A 21091-nucleotide genomic window follows, 5' to 3' on the forward strand; every position below is an offset into this window, starting at 1 on the left:
GACCAAGCCTGAAATAACTTTGTTGCAACCTACTGAATCCCATTGAGATTACTTGCCAGGACAGATTCAGATGTACACACAGTATGTTTTTTTTCTTTTCAAAAATACATTGTCTACTTAAATATGTCAGTAAAGAACTAATCTACCTGGAACTACTGTTTATTTCAAACTGGGCTGTTCTATATAATTTCAAGCTTGTGAAATACATTTTTTAAAGAAAGGAAACAGCATCCTTTTGCCAAACTCTGTGTTTTTCCCACAGGGACACCATTTATCCTCCACTCATTCTTTAAATCTTTTCTTGGATTTCTGGAGCCTAATTTAAATGTCCCCATGTTGCTGTGTCAGCTTAATATGTAGGTTGCCTTGTGTGGGGGGGTGGGGTGGGAGGGGTGAATGCATTTACCTAATTTGGATACCTTATACAACACCACAGACACAAAAATCATTTCACATCAGATAGAGGCTGTGTTGCCATTGGACTACAAAAGTGGTCATCTCATTTTGGGGGAAGTCCAAATTAAATTTTTCATGCAAAAGCCCTCCAAGTATCTCCAACTAGGGTCAAGATCATGAAGCATTAACACCAGCCTATAATCTTAAATTATATAGTTTGACTTGGTATAATAGCTTCTTAAATATCTATGCTTATTCAATACAGGAATGTTGAATTTTTTTTTCCTTCAAAGGCCTAATGTTTTGGAACAAAGAGGGTGAACATTTTTTGTTGCTTTAAAGCTTTGAAACAGAGGTTAGGGGGAATCTCATTGTCAGAGATGCAGCAATTGTATCAGATGTATGAACTAGAATCAGCTTTTAAAAAGCAAGGATTCCCCTTGGTTTAAATGACTCATATTCAGCAATTTCTTTGTAAATTCATAGATCCCATCAGTTATAGCATGTCAATAATGCTGTACATCTACTTCGTTTAAAGGCGATATACAAATCTTAAGTTAATTACAGTGAATTCTTCTGAAAGTCTTTTAAAACTCTGGATGATTTTGACTTTGAAGTAAATAAATCTGCTGGGAGCATTTGATAGAATTAAATTTCTTTTACATCCATTTTAGCAAGTCAGTGAGAATTGACTGGAAAGATAATCCATAAATGCTGTTACTATGACATGAGATCAATTGTAACTTTTGTAGATTATGTTGGGGTAATTGAACAAATGTGTACATACTACCATCTTTGGCGTCATTCCTTTTTGTGAAATAGTTTTCAAAAAATTGGAAAAATTCAACCTAAGGCATATACATTGAATTAATTCAATTTTCCAATTTATGGAAAATTGAAATACATACACTACTGTCTTTCTTAAAAGAACTAGATCGTAAAGGGGAAGGAGATGAAAAAAAAATCAAGCTGTTAGCTGCAGGTAACTTCACTCTTTTCAAAATCCATATTATAATGTCACCAGACAAGTATATAACCTTTGTATGGCCAAGGGCTCTATTTTCACTTGAGCACTAGCTAGAAAAGTACACTTCAGAGGTGGGGACAGAGAAAGAAGCTGTGAGGTACTCTCACATTCAACTTTACAGTTTGGGAGAAATGTGGGAATTATTCTCTACACTCTCAGATATGTACGTAGCCCTAGAGATTCTGATTGTGCCTGTCTGATGAGAGAATTGTTATCATGGAGTTGATCCTCCTTCAGTCAGCAATTAACTCTGACTAGGTAGACCAACAAACAAACAACCGGGAGAACCTACGCTGAAAATAGTACAAAATATAAGGTTTCTAGGAAAAAAAGGAGCATGTGAAAGGGAGAGATGTGAGACTAAAATAGAATTGGAGTAGCCATTAAGAGCTGGTGCACATGGGCAAGCATGAAGACAAGCACTAGAATCCAGATGCTGGATCATAATAAGACACCAAATCTCTGACCTCTAGTTTACATTTATAGGTGCATGTAAAATACTTGAGAAAAACTGCTGGCAGAAACTGATAACTCTTACTAGTACTAGTAGTATTGGTTTGGCATGTTAATACATGTCACATTAGTTAATTATGGTGGGTATTTTACTCTTGATTGGTGTACTTTCAAACACACAGTTCATTTGTTGTTTCTTATGTTGCAAAATTCAGTTTGAAGTTGGTACCTGCCCCCAAGCCAGGCATTGTATCTAGTCCCTACTTTATGCCTAGGTATTAACAAGTCTAACCGTACTGCTTAGTCCTTTGTAGGTTTATGATATTTTTAACCCTTTTTAAATCCTTTTCTTCAATAAATCCAATGACAATAATAGCTAAAAATATAATTCCTGTGCAACATTCTAAACAATAGCGCCACCTGGTGGAGTATTTTAGATTCTTGCTGTACGATTGAATACAATAGGACCATTTTTCAGACTCATTCAAAATTCAATCATTAGTTCTTTAATTGCCTTAATGCACCCAGAGTGTAAACCTACTGTGTTGAATTGTACAACACAATAGCCTGAATAAATTTCAGATATTCTTATATTTGCATCAGGTTGTACAGACCAACATCTCTACAAATGTCACCTCCTGCAAAATCCAGATTTCAAGATCAGAATAGAGCTGGAAGGGACCTTGAAGGTCTTCTAGTCCAACCCCCTGATCAAGAAGAAGACCCTGTATGATACCAGACAGGTGGCTGTCTGGTCTTTTCTTAAAAACCTCCAGTGATGAAGCACATTCAACTTTGGACACAAGTTGTTCCACAGTTAATTGTTCTCACTGTTAGGAAATTTCTCCTTAATTCCAGATTGCATTTCTCCTTGATTAATTTCCATCCATTGTTTCTTATCTTGCTTTCTGGTGTTTTGGAAAATAAGTTGACCTCATCTTCTTTGTGGCAGCCCCTCAAATATTGGAATACTGCTATCATGTCACCCCTAATCCTTCTTTTTTATAAACTAGCCATACACAATTCCTGCAACCATTCTTCATATGTTTTTGTCTCCAGGCCTTTAATCATCTTTGTTGCTCTTCTTTGCACTTTTTCCAAAGTCTCAACATCTTTTTTTAATGTGGTGACCAAAACTATATCCAGATGTAGCCTTATTAAGGATTTGTAAAGCGGTACTAATACTTCACATGATTTTGATTCTGTGCCTCTTTATACAATCAAGGATTGTATTAGCTTTTTGGGCTGCTGTTACACACTGCTGTCTCATGTTTATCATCTACTAGCACTCCAAGGTCCCTCTCACAGTTGAGCCAGGTTTCGCCTAATCTGTACTTGTACCTTTGGTTTTTCCTACCTAGATGTAAAATCTTGCTTTTTTCCACATTAAATTTCATGTTGTTGGATAGGGCCCATTGTTCAAGTCTGTCGAGATCTTTTTTGGATCCTGAGCTGGTCTTTCTGGGGTGTTGGCTATTCCTGCCACCTTAGTGTCATCTGAAAACCTTGTGGTACCCCACTGTTTACTTCCCTTCATGTAGATGTGGTACCATTAAGGACTATTTGTTAAGTATGGTTTGTCAGCCAGTTACAAATCCATCTGGTGGTGATGATGTCTATGCCACTTTTTTCCTAGTTTACTAAGAAGTAGATTGTGGTCTACTTTGTCAAATGCCTTGCTGAAATCTAAGTATACTACGTCCACAGCATTTCACTGGTCTACTAATTAAGTCACTTTGTCAAAGAATGAAATAAGATTTGTTTGGCAAGATTTGTTTGCTGGCTTCTAGTTATAACTTTATTTGTTTCTAGATGACCAAAAATTACATCTGGATTTTTGTAGCACAGATCTGGCAGTCCTAATTAATGATAACAGAAATATTATTTGTGAGATTTATTTATTTATCTGATTTATACAGCCGTCCATCTCAAGGCAAGTGACTCTGGGTAGCATACAACAAAACTAAAACATTCTTTTGTTCTTTTCTGTGAACACTTTAGAAAAACTGTTGCAACTATATCTCTACCTCATTATATATATATATATATATATATATATATATATATATATATATATATATATATATATATATATGCTGCCTCTACTCCATCCAAAGTCCATTTAGTCCCACCTTCTCTTTGTCCCAGTGGCCAACCAGAAGCCTAATAGAGGTTAACAGGCATGAAGAAAATAGTCACCTTCCACTGTTTTGGGGCTACTCATATTGTTCATCCTGTTTGAATATGTGTAAGATGGCTTTAGTATACTGCAGATTATCACAGTTGAGCAGCAGGAAAATTAAAATAGCAGGGAGGAATATATCAGAGACAATGGTATTGTGTGATTGTTAACCTTGTGTAATCATAAGTAGTAATTATTATTAATTTAGGGTCTGTTTTATATTTCTTGGAAGGGCTTTCTCCAAAGGAAGACTCTAAAGCCACGTTTTGACAAAATATATTGTACATGTTCCTATGGCAAGCAAAAAATTGAGGTTTTAATCCATTTAGAGTCAATACAATCAGCCTAGACCTAAGTCGTCCAGCCTAATCATCTATCAGTCCTAACCTGTCTTTCAATTTCCAGCTTGATGCTCTTCCCATCCCATTGCTTTCACATTGTTCCATTTGACTTACAGGAAGCTGATATTTCTCTGAATCCACTGGTCTTCCCATCTCCATGCAGGCTGTCAACCACCTAACGTCAAGAATCCTAAATCTTGAGCTGTCCTCCACCTTGCGTTTATGCAGCCATCCCAGGATTTCAGAGTAGGAATTATTCTCAGCCACAATATGGGTGACACAATCACTAGAAAAACAAGCATAAAGGTTGAGCTTCCTCTTGAGCAGGATTTTATAACAGCAAACAAGAAAACTGCCAGATATGGAGGGAGATACAATTTGATATTATAAGAACTCCAAATATATTATTATATTGCAATAATTCTCTTAAACTCAGACTTGGTATCTATTAACAGCCTTATAACTTGCATTTTCCCAGCCATTTCATGCCCACAGTATGAAAAAAAATGGCATACTTACATCCTATAATAATGAACATTCTTAATATTACTCAGTTGCTTTGGGAATAAATTGTGTGCCTGGTCAGTTGCCTTGTGAGTAAATTGTGTGCCTGGAATAAAGCCAGAAATCTCTTTGGGCTAAATATTTTAAGTAGTTCATTGCTAATGTTTTCCACTAAGCTTCAATCCTCAAAAGTAAACCCTTTGTACATAACAATTTGTTAAACATACATGAAACAATCCCTTTGAACTATGTGCTGTATAAAGCAAGCAAGCAGTTTAAATTCAAGCATAACAGTCTGTGCTACACTGATATTTTAGTTGTGGCTTTAATGAAACTTTAATGATTGGGTGACTAGGTAACTAATTATAACTGTTCTTAAATCACTACTCAAACAGACATCCTTATGGCAGAGTCTGATTTGGCATATTATACAAAGCATTAGAAATGGGCACGCCACAACGTGGGTTTTCTGAGAGGGTTAGCACAATTGTTTCAAAAAGTATGCATGTGTGTCCATAATCCCTTCATTTATATGGGGGTTTTAGCAGAAGTATTGTTGGTTCATGATCACAAGTGCAGGCAGTTTCAAAAACAAGCATGCCAACTCTTCTAGAAGACACCAACTGCAGATACTAGAAATATGTAATGTTCCACTCTATTAACCCACAGAATGTAAGCTGGTGGAATGACCCCACAGCTCACTTTCAGTAGCAGAGACGCAAACAGTGACTTGCCACCACAGTTAATTAGAGTCACAGGCTTAGTAAATACCGGAATATGCTATAGAGAAGAACAGAAATGTGAATGATCAAAAAGAAAAAAAAGAAAAAAAAATGAGTGAGAGAATAAAAGCTTGTAAAAGGTCTTCAGGGGTAGGGAGGGAATGAATAAATACTGTATTTTCAAGTTTTCTTCCCTTGGCTTTCACTCTTTATTATTTATTTATGTCCTGCCAGTATTATTTTTATAAATAGCCCAAGGTGGCAAACATGCTTAATATTCCTCCCCCATTCCTCCTCCTCCTCCTCCTCCTCATATTTTCTCCATGACAATAACCTTGAGAAGTGAGTTGGGCTAAAAGAACAGAACTGGCCTAAAGCCACCCAGATGCCTTTCATGTCTAAGGTGGGACTAAAACTCATGGTGTCCTGGTTTCTAGCCTGGAGCCTTAATCGCCACTGATCTTCACAAGGCATATTGTACTTCAATGGTGGATTTGGCTTACAGCGACTAAAAAAAACCACACTTAGTGGTGACTTGGAAATCATTTCTTGTTAAAACACCATCGTGATGTTAGATTTTATGGACACAAATGGAATCTGCACACCAGCCCCTGTCCATCCATAAATTACATCCCTATGTTCTCCCACAAACAAACAAGCACATGGACTGTTTCAATCCAATATTAGCTACCCAGGACCAATCCTATCAAAGTATGGCAATCACCTCACTTTACAACCATCCTGGAGCCCCTAAACTAGCTGTTGTAGAAAACACTATCCCATTGCTAATGCAGAAATGTGATTCAACTGTCTTCTTTATAAGGAAGAGGAAGACCGTCATCTTCTTGATCTTGTTGAAGGAAAACTTTTCATCATAGTTCAGTCCAAGCCGGGAATAAAAAACATGGTGACTGCTCTAGAAAGAAGGTTGCAGTTTATTGAAGAGGAGAGCCAGACAGAAAGATGGCTCTGGAAGAAAAGAGAGAGAGAGCACATGTAGGGAGTGGTTTTTTATACCTTCTTGAGCCTTTTGTTTAGAGTTGTTCCTGTGGCATGAACTTTGACCTGAGTCTGATGTGTCTTTCTGGTATTCTGGTGGTGGTGGGTTAATCCTATTATTTCCCAAAGGTCAATCCTGCTTCCCTGGGGCTGTGTCTGATGACTCTTAGATTTTTAGTGTGAGGGATTGTTGATTCTAGGGATCTTTCTTCCTAATCCCAGTTTCCTGACTCCAGTCTTTCTGACAAGATTATCACATCTCCAATTCTGCAGACTTGGTTTCTGTTTAGGACAGAAACTTGCAGGTGGGCTTGGTTTCTGCTTTTAAAATCCTTTAGGAAAATATATTCTGCCTTTTAAATATTTCAAAAAATATTTCTTTCTCTGTGGGTGGGGCTGACTTCCCACAATCTCAATCACTGGCACCAAAATTTCTTAGGACAACCTTGTAATAGTCCAACTATATACGTGCCAATGATGTTTCTAGAACATAGTTAGAAATATGGTGAGTTCATTCTGATCTTTATCATTTCACAAACATGAATACCAAAGAAGCTGAACCCGTAGAAAAAATAATAGTAGTAGTGTTGTGATAGGGGGGGGGAATGTTGTGCTTGCTCATTATGAAAGCAATTATACAGCACAATCACATCCAGATCAGCTATCCTGAAAATTCACTTTTGTTCCAAACACAGGGAAGCTCATTTCTCTGTTGCAAAGCCAGCAAACAGTGCCCGTATCATTCTATGGAGAAATAGCCAGGAATCAATTATTTGGCCCCATTGATACTTTAATTTTATTATTCCAAAACTGTTAGGGATTGCTGTTAGTTGGATTTATTTTTCTGCTGCAGGGTTAGTAGCATCTGCACAGAGCAAGAAAATAGGGCAGAGGAAAATATTTAAATCTCCCCCTTCTTAAGCTCAAGTACTCTCATCCAGTTTTCCCTTGGTGGTAGGATAAATCTAAGGCTAAATCTAAAAAACTGGAAAATGTGGAAATAGATTTCCTACAGAAAATGCTATTTGGTCCAACCAATTTAACAGGAACTTTGGCAATAGGAATGCCAGGAGAAAATTTCAGGCAGGGAAAACTCTTATCCTCAGTTGCAAAGTCATACAACAAATAGGTAGAGAATGTAGCATAGAGTTTTAGGTGTTCTGGAGACCCAGTTGTTGAATCTGTATAGCAGGGTTTCTCAACCTTGACAATTTTAAGGCATGTGGACTTCAACTCCCAGAATTCCACAGCCAGCATCGCAGCAAAGAGCATTCTGTTTGTGAATAAACAATCATTCCAACCATCTGGCCAAGAAGGCCTATGATGAAAGGTCCAGAGCAATGAAGTAACATTGGAATAAATCACCAACTTCTAGCTTCCTCGTCACTAATTCAAGTTTTGGTCCTTAGGCTGAGCAACTTAATTGTCAGAACCCCTAAATGATTTCCTTACCCGGCATGTTTTGTTTTAATCCTCCATTTCATCATCTGATCCCTAAACATTGGTTTAGTTTAGTTAACATATTGGTTATTTATTTGCCACTGACTTGTAAGCCAGACAGAATAACAGAGTTGTAAGGGATCTTGGAGGTCTTCAAATCCAACCCCCAGCTCAAGTAGGAAACCCTGTACCACTTCAGACAAATGGTTGTCCAGTCTCTTCTTGTCGGAGCGCCTACAACTTCTGGAGGAATGTCATTCCACTGATTAAATGTTCTAACTGTCAGGGAATTTCTCCTTAGTTGTTGGTTGGTTCTCTTCGTAATTAGTTTCCATCCATTGCTTCTTGTCCAGACCAAGAAAGCAATACCACAGGAAAGCTAAAACAATGTTTATTGCAATCGGCTATAATGACACAATCTTGCCATTTTATTGTGTTGTACTTCCTCCAATCTTACACTTCAGTGTACTAGGGAGGTTTCTGTCTGAAACTGCAGCTTCCAAATGTCATTTCATTGCTCTGGACTTAAAACACTGTTTCAGCCCCTTTTGCCTAGGTATCAGTTCCTGCATATTTCCATCAACCATTTTTTTTTCTTTCTGCAAGTTCCCACAGGCAATAAAGCAGCAAATTGCTGAACATTGGAAAGGTGATTATCTGTTGATTCAGGGCAGGAAATGAAATAAGAGACATCAAGTCTTTGGATAGGTTTAATGCATTTTAAATGTAGTTTCACAGCTTGCCATGATAACAGAAAACATAACAGAAGCAGTGACATCACAATGCCTTCCACACTTGCATCCCAATAACCAGAAGCATGAGCATAAAGTGTGGCATTTGATTCGGACAATCAAATCACAGCACATTTCATCACCTCCCCCTCTCAGATCCATGAAGACCCATGACCTTAAATTGCAAATTTTAAAAATCAAGATTGACAAACATCTCAAAACCACTTAAAATCTCTCGAAATTAACCTACCCATTTGCATGATTTCATGACTTTATTGCCCCTGTTTTCTACTACTGTTGATCACTGAAAATAATCTCTCGGTCAAAAAGAAGGATGCTTCAATGATCATCCCCCTTTTCCATTTTTAAATGAAGTTTCTGGCTAAAGTTTTATGGCTCTCATGGTGTTTTCTTTGTGTCTTGAGAATCCTGTACTTTATGCAACTCGCCAGACTTGAATATCTTTAGGGTATGTCAGCAAGAGCTTTGAAAGCTAATCCAGAATTCTACTTTCATATCAGTCCCACCAGCTGTTAACAAAAATGATAAGAGACTGGATTTTTATTATTGTCTGGGCCAACATCCCATAAGGGAGAATTAGAAGAGTTTATACTATCATACTGTATATATGCATATACTACTATATATATAGTACATTTATATCTGTGACAATATAGTATTGTACTATGACAATACAGTGTATTGTCATACTATCCTTTTTTAGATATTTTAAATCATTCTGCGCACTCTTTTACACTGGAGAAGTGTGAAATACAGTAAGTTGTCCTGAGCAAGTCAGTGTTACGTATATCTGTTTAAAATAAAGTCTCATTCAATTCAGTTGGATTCATTCTGGGAAAATGAAATTGAACCAAAAGGGCTGTGTAGTACTTCAGATTCAAAGTCAAAAAAGTGTGTTGAGATGTGCCTTTTCTATGGATCACATTGAGGCTGTGGAGGGCAGTCACAGGATCCAGGAAAAATTTAAAGAGCTGCCAATTCAAAGAGCTTAAAATGGCCACATAAGAATTCCTGTGTATTCCAAATCACATTTTTTTATATGGACCTGAAATGGTGCTGAGTTCTAAGAATATCTTTTCCCAAACTGGTGTCTAGATATGCTGAAGTTTCTGCTTCCAAATTTCTAGCCAGTGCCCAACTGGTGGGCACCAGGTTGTGGAAGGCCAAAATAAAAAGATTTCAGCAGAGAAACATAATCCGATGTGTGTCTGCTCAGAAGTGAGTCCCACTGAGCTCAATTAGACTTCTTTCCAGCAAACATAGGTAGGACTGTAGTCTAGTATCTTAATGATCAAACTGATTGCACATCATTTTTCAAATCAACATTATGTTACCTTCCCCTTTAATTAAACTGATGTGCTCTGCTTTGTTGTCTCAAACAACAACAAAAATTCAGTTAGAGTTGTTTAACTTCTGCTTCCTGTGGTTTATATCCCTTTATATAAAATGTGCATATTTAATGTATTTGTGGATAGCTGAAGTTCTGGAACTCTGCCATTTCTGCACTCACAAACAGCAGCTCAGCCAGCATGCCCTAGTTTCTTCTGTTATTTTACAGCTGCGTTGTATCCTTGCAAAACAAAAAAATATAAGAAATGTAGAATTTCCACAGATATTGTTGACATTTTAAAAAAATATATTGACAGTTAAATTGTCCCGGTTGAAGTGTATTCAAAACCGTTTCCAGTAAAACAAGGGACACCTTCCAGTGCCTGGATTAAAAAAAAAAACTGAAATTGTCAAGTCCTCTTTTCTTCTCCACATTTGCTCTGGCTGAAGTTATCATTTTGCTATCAGGGACAGGAGGAGAAGGAAAGAAAAGTGGTTGGTTGTTTTTCCTTTGTCAGCTAGGAAGCTATATCTAGCTGACTTCAAAATGTTAAATAGGGTTGAATGGGGGAGGAGGTTAAAGCCCACGGTCCATCCCATTGACATAGATTAAATGGTAAAACCTAAAAGTATCCAGCAAGAAGACCATGCCAATTCATACTGTCAACAAGAATAGGGTTAGGGTTAAAGGACACATAGATGTGCCCATTAACTCACCAGCCTGAAGAAGATTTTGCACTTCTGACTGACATCAGCAGCTGCAAATGCCAACTGGCCATTGTCTATTTAATAAGTGTTTTTTGAAGGGGGGGGGGAGGAACAGACACCCTAGTGCAAGTACTTTTGTGACCATATTTATTTTGGGATTAGGCCTAGACAAAAAAAAAAAACAAACAGGAAAATAGCCCCCAATGCTTTCTGTAAACACTATGCATGGTTGCCTGGTCATTTTGCCCAAAATAGTTGGTATAAGGGGAAAGCTACTTAGATATTAAGACATCCCTCTTCCTGCTTGTAAACTCCCACTGAAAGAATGACAGGGATTTAAAGGAAGTAGTTTGGGAATTCAGCACTACAGTGCAAATCCTGAATTGGCCCAGTGACATATGAGAAGGGCACCAAAACTAAAGTAATTAAGAACACAGGTTGGGAAATGGAGATACAGCTTGTACCAAGATATTTAAGTTGTGGATTCCAAAATTTTAGACATGGTGTCAATGCTGCTAACATTGGATGTTCTTGCTCTGACAAAATATGCAGAACTGTGTGGCATTTTTAGAGTTAACTTAAATGGTGTTGGAAGGGGAGGAAAAGGAATTTGTGTGGGGGATTAGTGAGGAATTGGCAAACGGAAGAGAACCTTTGGCCTTCAAACTGATTGGAGAACGTGATTTATGACAGTAAAAAAGAGGAGGGAATAGGCTGGAATATTACGTGATCATGGGAGAGGAATTTAGGTCTTGGCATCTATCCATGCTATGCCCACACGTTGTTACATGAATAAAGAGGATAAACAATGCCTGGAAGTGTTTCATTAGTCGGAACCTTGAACATGGATTTGTTCCTCTCAACATTAAGACTTCTTTTTATTTTTATTTTTTTTTCTGCAACATTTCCACCAGAGAATGGTACACCTGTTCAAAAGCAGCCACACTGTTAACTGTCTTGGGGAGGTGATTACTTTCCAGTGCTATTGTTGGAAAGTAGGGCTTTTGTTTCAGTTTGTTTGGTTCAGCTTGTTGAATTCAAGAAACTGTGCCTACCTTTCCCCCATTGAAAAATGTCTTTCTTCAGCCTCTTTGTAACTTCTGAACTTCGGATCCTATAAGGGACATGTTAGCTTTAGGCTTGGCAGCTCTGCCTCCATGTCCCAGACAAACTGAGCAGCGGTGAACTTGACAAGTATTTTATTCATTTTCTCAGTCTCTTCAGCACCAGACAAAATCCAATCAGGCTACTAGGCGATTCTCTCTCCTTCTCTCTCCCACCCCATTGTTTTGAACTGGAAAAGTTGAGAATATTTTTGTTGCTAGAGAATGTTCTCAAGACAGCAGAAATTAAGACAGTCATAGATTGCCTTCAAACAGATGTTGAGGTTTGGGAATTAAGATGGTGGCAATCTGGAAGCTACTTCAAAATTCTGAATTTCAATCCATTGTTATTTCTGGAAATCTGGGGTTTTTTCTTCTCTCTCTCTCTCTCTCTCACACACACACACACACATATTCTTTATACTAATATCTGCAACCTCAGATTTCTTCTTCCTCACCCCTGCCTTTACCATCAGTGATTGATAAATATTTGAGAAGGAACTGCAAATGGTGGGAGAGGCCAAAACGTTTTCATATCAGATTCAAATGTTTATCAATGTTGTTTTCAATCCTCATTGGCAGCTGGGTGGTTATTTTTGTTGACGTGCCATAGAAGGTTGATTTTAAAATTGGTATCTATTTCTGGTGAGGTGTGCAATGCTTCAGGGTTATTTTAAGAGAAGGGCCTTTCACTCCAAATAATAAGGGAATGTAATAAGATAATTTACATGATCTGAAGTCCTGGAGAAGGAAAAGTGGGTTATATAGCTAATATATTGAAAAAGAAATGAAAGCAACTATAAAAAAACACTGTCATCTTTCAATAAAAAATAACCGTTTAAAATAACAGTCTCACCCAAATACGGTATAAGAAGTTCTCAACTTACAATTATTACCAGGACCAGAATTTCCCAGTCCAGAGAAGTGTAGAGAAGAGCAACAAAGATGATTAGGGGACTGGATGCTAAACATATAAAGAATGGTTACTGGGATTGGGTATGTCTAGTTTAATAAAAAGGACTAAGGGTGACATGATAGCAGTGTTCCAATATCTCAGGGATTGCCAGAAAGAAGAGAAAGTCAAGCTATTCTCCAAAGCACCTGAAGGCAGGACAAGAAGCAATAAATGGAAATTAATCAAAGAGAGAAGCAACCTAGAACTAAGGAGAAATTTCCTGCAATTAGAACAATTAATGAGTGGAATGAGTTCCTCCAGAAGTTGTGGGTGCTCCAACACTGGAAGTTTTTAAAAAGAGATTGGACAATCATTATTTGTCTGAAATGGTATAATGTTTCCTGCTGAACAGGGAGTTGGACTAGAAGACCTCCAAGGTCCCTTCCAGTTATTCTATTCTATTCTATTCTATTCTATTCTATTCTATTCTATTCTATTCTATTCTATTCTATTCTATTCTTAAGCAAAGCGGTTCTTGAGTGAATCATGCCCCATTTTATGACCTTTTTGCCACAGTTGTTAAGCAAATCACTGCAGATGTTAAGTGAATCAGGCTTCCTCCCCCACACCTCATTGACTTTGCTTGTCAGAAGCCAGCTGGGAAGGTCCAAATGGCGATCACATGACCCCAGGACACTACAACCATAGTAAATACATGCCAGTTGCCAAGCATACAAATTTTGATCATGTGACCGTGGGAACGCCGCAACTCTTGTGAGGTACCTGTTGTACAGCACTTCTTTCAGTGCCATTGTAACTCTGAATGGTCATTAAATGAATGGTTGTAAGTTGAGGACTACCTGCCTAGAGAATAGCAATGCAGCATTCGAAAATTGTTGAAATTAATTACAAAATGTTATCTCATCAGGAAGGCTAAAGGCAGCAAATGTTTTGAATTGGAAGTTGAATTCCAATTATTTGAGGGTAATATGGATAGTGCTGCAATCATTTGTCCCTCCTGGAAGGAAGGGAGGTTGAATCAAACATATATATATATATATATATATATATATATATATATATATATATATATATATATATATATATATATATGTGTGTGTCCTTAATGGTTATAAAAATACGAATCCCGGGCATATTTGTTCAATGATGCAATCTTCGATCTCCGGGAAGAGTATACTCCAATTATTTATTGTTAAAACAACATTTAAAACAATAAAAACAGTTATATACAAGATTAAAACAACTTAGCTTTCGCTGGTCCTCTGCCAGCGTCCTCAGAGTCTTTTTATTGTTTTAAATGTTGTTTTAACAATAAATAACTGGAGTATACTCTTCCTGGAGATCGAAGATTGCATCATTGAACATATATATATATATAAAGTTTGTCAGAAGTATTTTTCTTAGGCTTTATATATCTTGGCTTGATTCAGAAGTATTTTTCTTAGATCAGGTTTGGAAACTCTTACATTTTCCATAGGCTGCAATGCCTTCATAATAGCTCCAAACATATCACCGGATAAAGACAGGTTCCCCTTCCCTCTTCCCCAAAACTCTTCCATTCAGGTCAATTTCTCCATATACCAGAAAACATGAGCAATTGCACCAAGGCACTTAACAACAAGTTAGATGGCAGGAGGGCCTGAGAGACTGAAGGGCCAAAAGGCTCCATATGTTCAAGACACAATGTTTGGAATCTCCACTAATGACATGGAGTTTTCTGTAACAATACGTATGTTTATTCGAGATAGATTGCTCCTCAGATTTTGCATCAGTATAACTGACGTGCTTCCACGTATGTTAACAGATATAATGTTCATGTAATAGAAAAAGGCAGCTGATAGAAACCTCCTTGTGTGAGATAGCCAGGAGCAGAGTTAATTTAATTGCGGCTATAACATTCAGCACTATTGCTATATTAAGATGCCTGAGTGTTCTTTCAACACATTGCTAATGAGATTCTCCAAATTAAGAAGGTTTATTTACAGGAACAAGATATTATGCACTGTGATATTATTTTACTTTAACATCTGCTATCGCAATTTTCTACATTTGGCCATTTAGGTTAGCTCAGGTTTGGGCATATATCATTGCATGGATGACCTTTTTTAAAAAAATTAAAAGTGTGAAATCTAATGTGGACCAGGGAGCTATAACCTTTTCCCTTTCCCCACGTCACACTTCTGATCATGCTATAGCTTTGGAAAGACTCCAAACATATATCAAAAACATCTCAAAAACCACAAACAGACTATTACAACCACATGGAATCAGCTTAGCACACAAACCAACTAAACCCTTAGAAATAGAAATTAGAATAGAAAAATTATCCTTTTGTCTTCAAAAGACTTAAGTAATCCAGCAGCCCCAGAAGAAAAAGCAGGAGGTGTTTACAACATACCGTACAGTGTAATGACTGCGATAGCCACTATGTAGGACAAATAGGCATAAGTTTGGCAGAACACATCCATGAACATAAATTAGCAGTCAGAAAACATGATGAAAACTATTTAATTTCACAACTTATGGACAGACCTAACCATAGTTTTCACTGGGAAGCTATGACTATCCTAGACAAAACCAAGTCCAAAATCACTAGAGAATTTCTAGACAAATTAGATTGTTAAATTGTCAAAACTTTTTTTTGATTTTCAAAAAGTCAAAACTCACCATCAGTAGACACATAGACATAAACAATATCTACACGCTGTAGACACAAGAGACAATCAACAAGCCAAAAAGGGAACAAAAAGACCAAAACACCTCTACACCAACAATCAACACCCAGATGAGCATAGATTAACTCCAAGATTAATATCAGACCAATAATCAAGAAATAAACAATACTGCCAAATAAGCTAACAATAAACAACCCAACCAACACCATGCACACCAACACTGACAGAGCAACTCACTGGAATGTAAACTGACAGAGCAAACCCCACTCCCTACTTGCACTGATGATGTTATCTAGTTTGGGCAGCGAAACATCTGTAAGAAAACAACCAAGCTCAGAGAGTAGCAAAGACCCCTCAAGAATCCTTCCATTGGCAAGAGTAGGAGATTTCTTTTCAAACTAGGTAGCAGTTTCCAGATATTCAGATTTATGATAATGATAGCTAAGAAATTTATACTGATGAAGGCAAAAAAGAAAAAGAAAAACTTGCTGAGGCCCTGAAGACCAACTCCTATGAAGATGTCTGAAGGAGGTGAGTCCACTCATTCTGAAAAAATTAGCATCTAAGTATGATATATGATAACCACTTTCAAATACTTTAAAGGGTCGCTTCTAAGATAATGGAATAAGCCTGTTCTCTCTTACTCCAGGGTAGTTTTCTTCAAGTTGTTACTCTCAAGTGAAAGGGAATATATTTTCAAGAATTCTAAACCAACTTCTCCCAATTTTGGGAGTTATTGTGCCAGAATTCTGGAGAACTTCAAGCTGGAGAAAGTTGTTTCAAAAACAACATCCACAATTAGAAAAGTTTCAAAACCATGGTTTCAAATGAAAAGAAAATGAGTCTTGATTACATGTTAGAGACACCATTAGGAGGGAAACAAACACCCCAAATGTAACAGATTCTCTTCATAATTGATTTTATGTAAAAATTAGATATAAAGTGTTGATATGGTAAGTTTTTTGTAGAAGTAAAGCATTTGCTCATTTTGCTTCAGCAATAGGATCACATTCAACTCCCTTCACTCCATACCCAAAAAAACCCATCTTTTCAAAATCATACCACCAAACTTCACTGGCTTATTGCTGATTTACAGTGACACGATTTTGTATTGGTCTCTTTTTAAGTGGTAGCTTCTTGCTAATCTTGACTGAACCTGAATAACCCAAGCAGGATGCACCAGATTATTATTTAGGAGATCTCAAGGTTGAAGGGCAGGCTGGGAAGTTGAAAACAACATCCTGGAGAAAAGCAATGGCAACCCATTTCCATGTTGTGGCCCCAAAATATGACATGGATGTGTCTAACTAGTTTTTGGGAATAAGGGAGATGGCTTTGGTAAAGGTATGCAGGCTCCATAACTATTCAAAGGGACTAAAGCTTTTTAAAGTCCAGAATGTCTAGATAAGTGGTGGTGAACCTATGGCAAATGTGCCAGAGGTGGCACTCAGAGCCCCCTCTGTGGGCACACGCGCCATGCCCCGAAGATGGCAACTATCCCTCTTCAACCAGCCACCCACTAACTCACTGAGATCCCACGTGGCTGGATGCATCCTAGCACGGCTGGTTTCCCTCCCCCCGTCCCTCCTGGCCTCGCATGCTCTCCTTTTCCCAGGCACAAACCACTGCATCACCTCCTCAGCTGTCAGCCAGCCGTCCAGCTCAGAAATGGCATCTCTGAACTGTTGGTGGCGGGCTGCAGAGCCCCAGAGTGCGCCAGTCAAGGGGCCAGCAGCCTGTGGCTGCTGACGGACACTGTTGGCCCCTATGCTCTTGCTGGCATCTGCGTGGGGGGGGCTGATGGTGTCAGGCAGCAGCCACCCCGGCCCCTGCCTCGCCTTGCCCTCGGATAATGGCACCCCCACCCTGCCTCACCTTGCCTCCCCTCACCCCTCAGGACGAACATCCTGCCCACCGCCCCACCTGCCAGAGACCCCTGGATCTCCCCCAGCCCTGCCCAGCCCCCCCCAGGCGTCCCTCTCGAGCAACATCAAGGTGACCACGCCCACCTTTGCCACACCCAGTCTGCCATGACTATAGCCATGCCCACTCAATGGGCCACGCCCACCTGGCATCAGGCAACAAATAAGTTGCAGTTTGGGCACTCGGTCTCTAAAAGATTTGCCATCACTGGTCTAGATGATATTCAGAGGTGGATCAGCAAAACTGGGGAGGAGATACAGCAGAATCAGACTTGCAAGTTTACTTCATTATAGCCAATCTCAATAAAAATGGTTTTAGCCTTCCCATAGAGTTGATTTGCTGGTCTGGTCAACCTAGGGGAGCTGATAATACTCATCAAGTTGACTTGAGAGAGTCTTCACCTAAACTGATACATTAGACCTCTGCAGGATTAATGAATCTCTTATGCATTGGAAGAACTTTCTCCCGCCTTCTCCAAAATTGTCCCAAAATTTCAAACCTGCCCTCTCTGGCAGCATAACCCTCTACCCAGCCACAGTCTTATGTTCCTCCATATTAATGCGCTCTTCTGAGAAAAGAAAAATAGTATGCTTCTGTCTTGGAAAGTGGTTGCAGTGGCAGATACAATTGTGGGAAAGCCCACTAATTCCTTCAGAGTAGGATTTCCAGTCAGATTTTCCCTCCTAAGCAATACCTATTAAAAATCTGCAATTAGTAATTGCCTGCTGAAATGGTACCATAACATATTTAGCTCCTTTACACATCTTCTCTATTGAAATAGTAAGGATGGCTCACTTATAGAAACCTTCCTATTTATAGAACACCCACATTAGTTTGAAACAGGGCGCTGAAATCAGAGCACTGCAAAATGTACAGAAATATCACAACACTAAAATCTCATTCCATAATTGCCAGAGAGAACCACATAATAAAATATGCCTAAACTTAAACCTATATGCAGAATTAATTATTTAACAAAGAGGACCTCATTCTGAAGGTATAGATATTTACCATAGGTGTAGTGCTAAATACAGTTGTATATTAATAACTATTTTTATAACACTAAATGAAGCTAGACATAAATAAATGATGCTTGACAAGCCACTCGCTCTAAAGTTACAATAATTCTTCATACTAAAGCTTGATGCTTTGTTATTTTGCTAGCACTCTTTCAAATGTGGTACATGTCTAAAACTCTCCAGAAAACACCTATATATGCTTTCCAGTACTTTATACAATCAAGATACACACACACCTGGGGGAACTGAGGGCCACACTTGACCCCCGAATCATATTGGGAGAAGCTCTCATACACACACACACACACACACACACACACCAATGAACTTGGCATGACATTTAATAGACACTAACAGAATTAAATGAGCTTCAGGCCATATGATTGTTTAATATTTTTCTTCCTATCACATTCAAGATTATTAGACTGAGTCATGTTTTGGAGAAGCTCTGGGGCATCTCTCCAAGTTTCCAAGGAGTATCCATACCTTTGGTCCTCAATCTATTTCAAACCTGTTGGACACGCTTATCTTCACTGATAGGCATAAACTTGCACTGACACTTTTCAACCCAATTTTCAACCCAATTCTCCATTCAAATCGTTTTCATACCTGAATTCGTTTTCCACTCGGAAGCCTTTTCTTCTTGCTAGATCCATCAGGAAAGTTCTCCTGGTCATTCCCATTTTCCTCTCCACAATGAAAATTGTGATGTTCCTAAACTCTATTTTGTAGCTGCTCAGAGGAACTTCAATTTGCATTCTTTTCTGCCTTTTCCTCATGGGACTAAAGTTGGCAGTTTTGATCTTATTCATGATACTCTGTCTACTTTTCTTTGTTTGTTGAAATCTAGACTTCTTTCAGGAAAACCTGAAGCTGGCAGTCAGTCGGTCTGACCAACCGACAGCCTGCTTTTGAAATTGCCATCCAGTGATGTCACTTGCTCTTTTTTTTTCCCCAACGTCACAAAAAAGAAGGTTTTATGCTGTTTATCTATTTATCTCTTTTCAGAGCACTCCTGAATCAGACAACTTTTGAGTATTTTCTAGAAAACCAGAAAAGATATAATTACTGTCATGGCCTGTCCTATCTGAGAAAATAGTTAAATAACTTCCAGAAAACTTATCTGCAGTTGATTTTTGAAATAATAGGCCAATTTATCCAAGGAACTACAGCAGTTGAATGTCTTATATAAACAAAATAGCTTCAGTGTGGGATAATGAACCGAGCTATACAGAGGCTAATTTAGCTAACTAGTCAAAATATTGTCCTCATTTTCAAGTACTAAGTACTGAGCAGACTTTCAATGACAACTTCTTAGTACAATGTCAGGTGGGGGGGAGGGAGCTAAAGTCCTGAGCACAAAATTCTATATGGATTTATAATTTTCCTGTTAAAATGCTTGCCCATACAAGATCACATGTAAGATTCCTTACTTCTCCACTGTGACCTTAATTTAAGGTGGAAATCTAAAGAGGCTTCTACATATATATAAAGTTTCTCAGTGAGTATGTTTTGGACCTCAAGCCTTGCTCACCTAATCCAATGAAGAAATCTCTTCCAAGGGGAATAGCAACCAAATGACTGAGGTAATTCTCCTGATCTAATTAGATTAATCCAGAGTTTTGCAAACTTTTCCTCCATCAGATATTATTATATGATGTCATATAATTGGACAGAGTCAAACAACTGGCCACATTTCTCCGAGAGTAGCCAATTTTAAAAAGTAGCTATTTATAGTTGTGATTTAGTACAAGGTTACTCAGAAGATGTTGGCAATCTCCAGAGATTTCAGCCATTTAATCTGCACAAGAAAGGTTAAAGGAAAACCCTTCCTGTGAATTTTTGACAAAGTTATACAGTTCTCCTTGTATTCTTTAATTTAAATTCTGGAAGACATTTTGAGGAAAATGGATTTTTCTATTGTGATGCTTATGCATGTAGTCCTCAGCTTATGACCACAACTGAGCCCAAAATTTCTGTTACTAAGTGAGACATTTGTTAAGTGATTTTTCCCCATTTTATGATCTTTCTGCCACAGTTGTTAAGTGAATCATTGCAGTTGTTAGTAACCCGATTGTTAAGTGAATATGGCTTCCCCATTGATTTAGCCCAGGGGTCTTCAAACTTGGCCCTTCAAACTTGCCTGGCTGAGGAATTCTGGGAGTTGAAGTCCACAAGTCATAAAAGGGTCAAGTTTGAAGACCCCTGATTTAGTTTGTCAGAAGGTCGCAAAAGAGGATCATATGATCCTGGAATACTGCAACCATCATAAATATTAGTCAGTTGCCTCTGAATTTTGATCATGGGACCATGGAAATGATCTAGTTAAGACATCAGGCTAGAAAGTGGGAGACCATGAATTCTAGGCCCAAAGTCAACTGAGGGACCTTGGGCCAGTCACTCTCTCTCAACCCTAGGAAGGAACTAATGGCAAACCGCTTCCAAAATCTTGCCAAAAAATCTGCAGACTATCTTGAAGGCACTAAAAAGAAAAAAGAAAATCCTTTCTATCGCGTTTTGTATCATGGCTTCTAGATGCCACTAATTAATTCAGAAATAATGATAGAAAGTTCAGCAATCTGAAACAATTGCAGTGTCAGAC

The 21091-nt window shown here is 38.2% G+C and overlaps 1 protein-coding gene across 1 annotated transcript in view; it reads right to left on the reverse strand.

The window, feature by feature from the left end:
• The window catches only part of DNTT (DNA nucleotidylexotransferase), a 221459-nt gene extending 202158 nt beyond the window's left edge, over positions 1-19301 (reverse strand). The window contains exons 1-2 of the mRNA XM_039340929.1: positions 19099-19301; positions 4510-4685 (exon numbers count right to left, since the gene is read on the reverse strand). Of these exons, the coding sequence (XP_039196863.1) occupies positions 4510-4685; positions 19099-19301 (379 nt within the window). The remainder of the gene's footprint in view (positions 1-4509; positions 4686-19098) is intronic.
• Between the last annotated feature and the right edge of the window lie 1790 nt (positions 19302-21091).

The sequence above is a fragment of the Crotalus tigris genome, unplaced genomic scaffold (assembly GCF_016545835.1).
Source record: "Crotalus tigris isolate CLP2741 ecotype Arizona unplaced genomic scaffold, ASM1654583v1 scf7180000017757.759095, whole genome shotgun sequence".
NCBI lineage: Eukaryota > Metazoa > Chordata > Lepidosauria > Squamata > Viperidae > Crotalus > Crotalus tigris.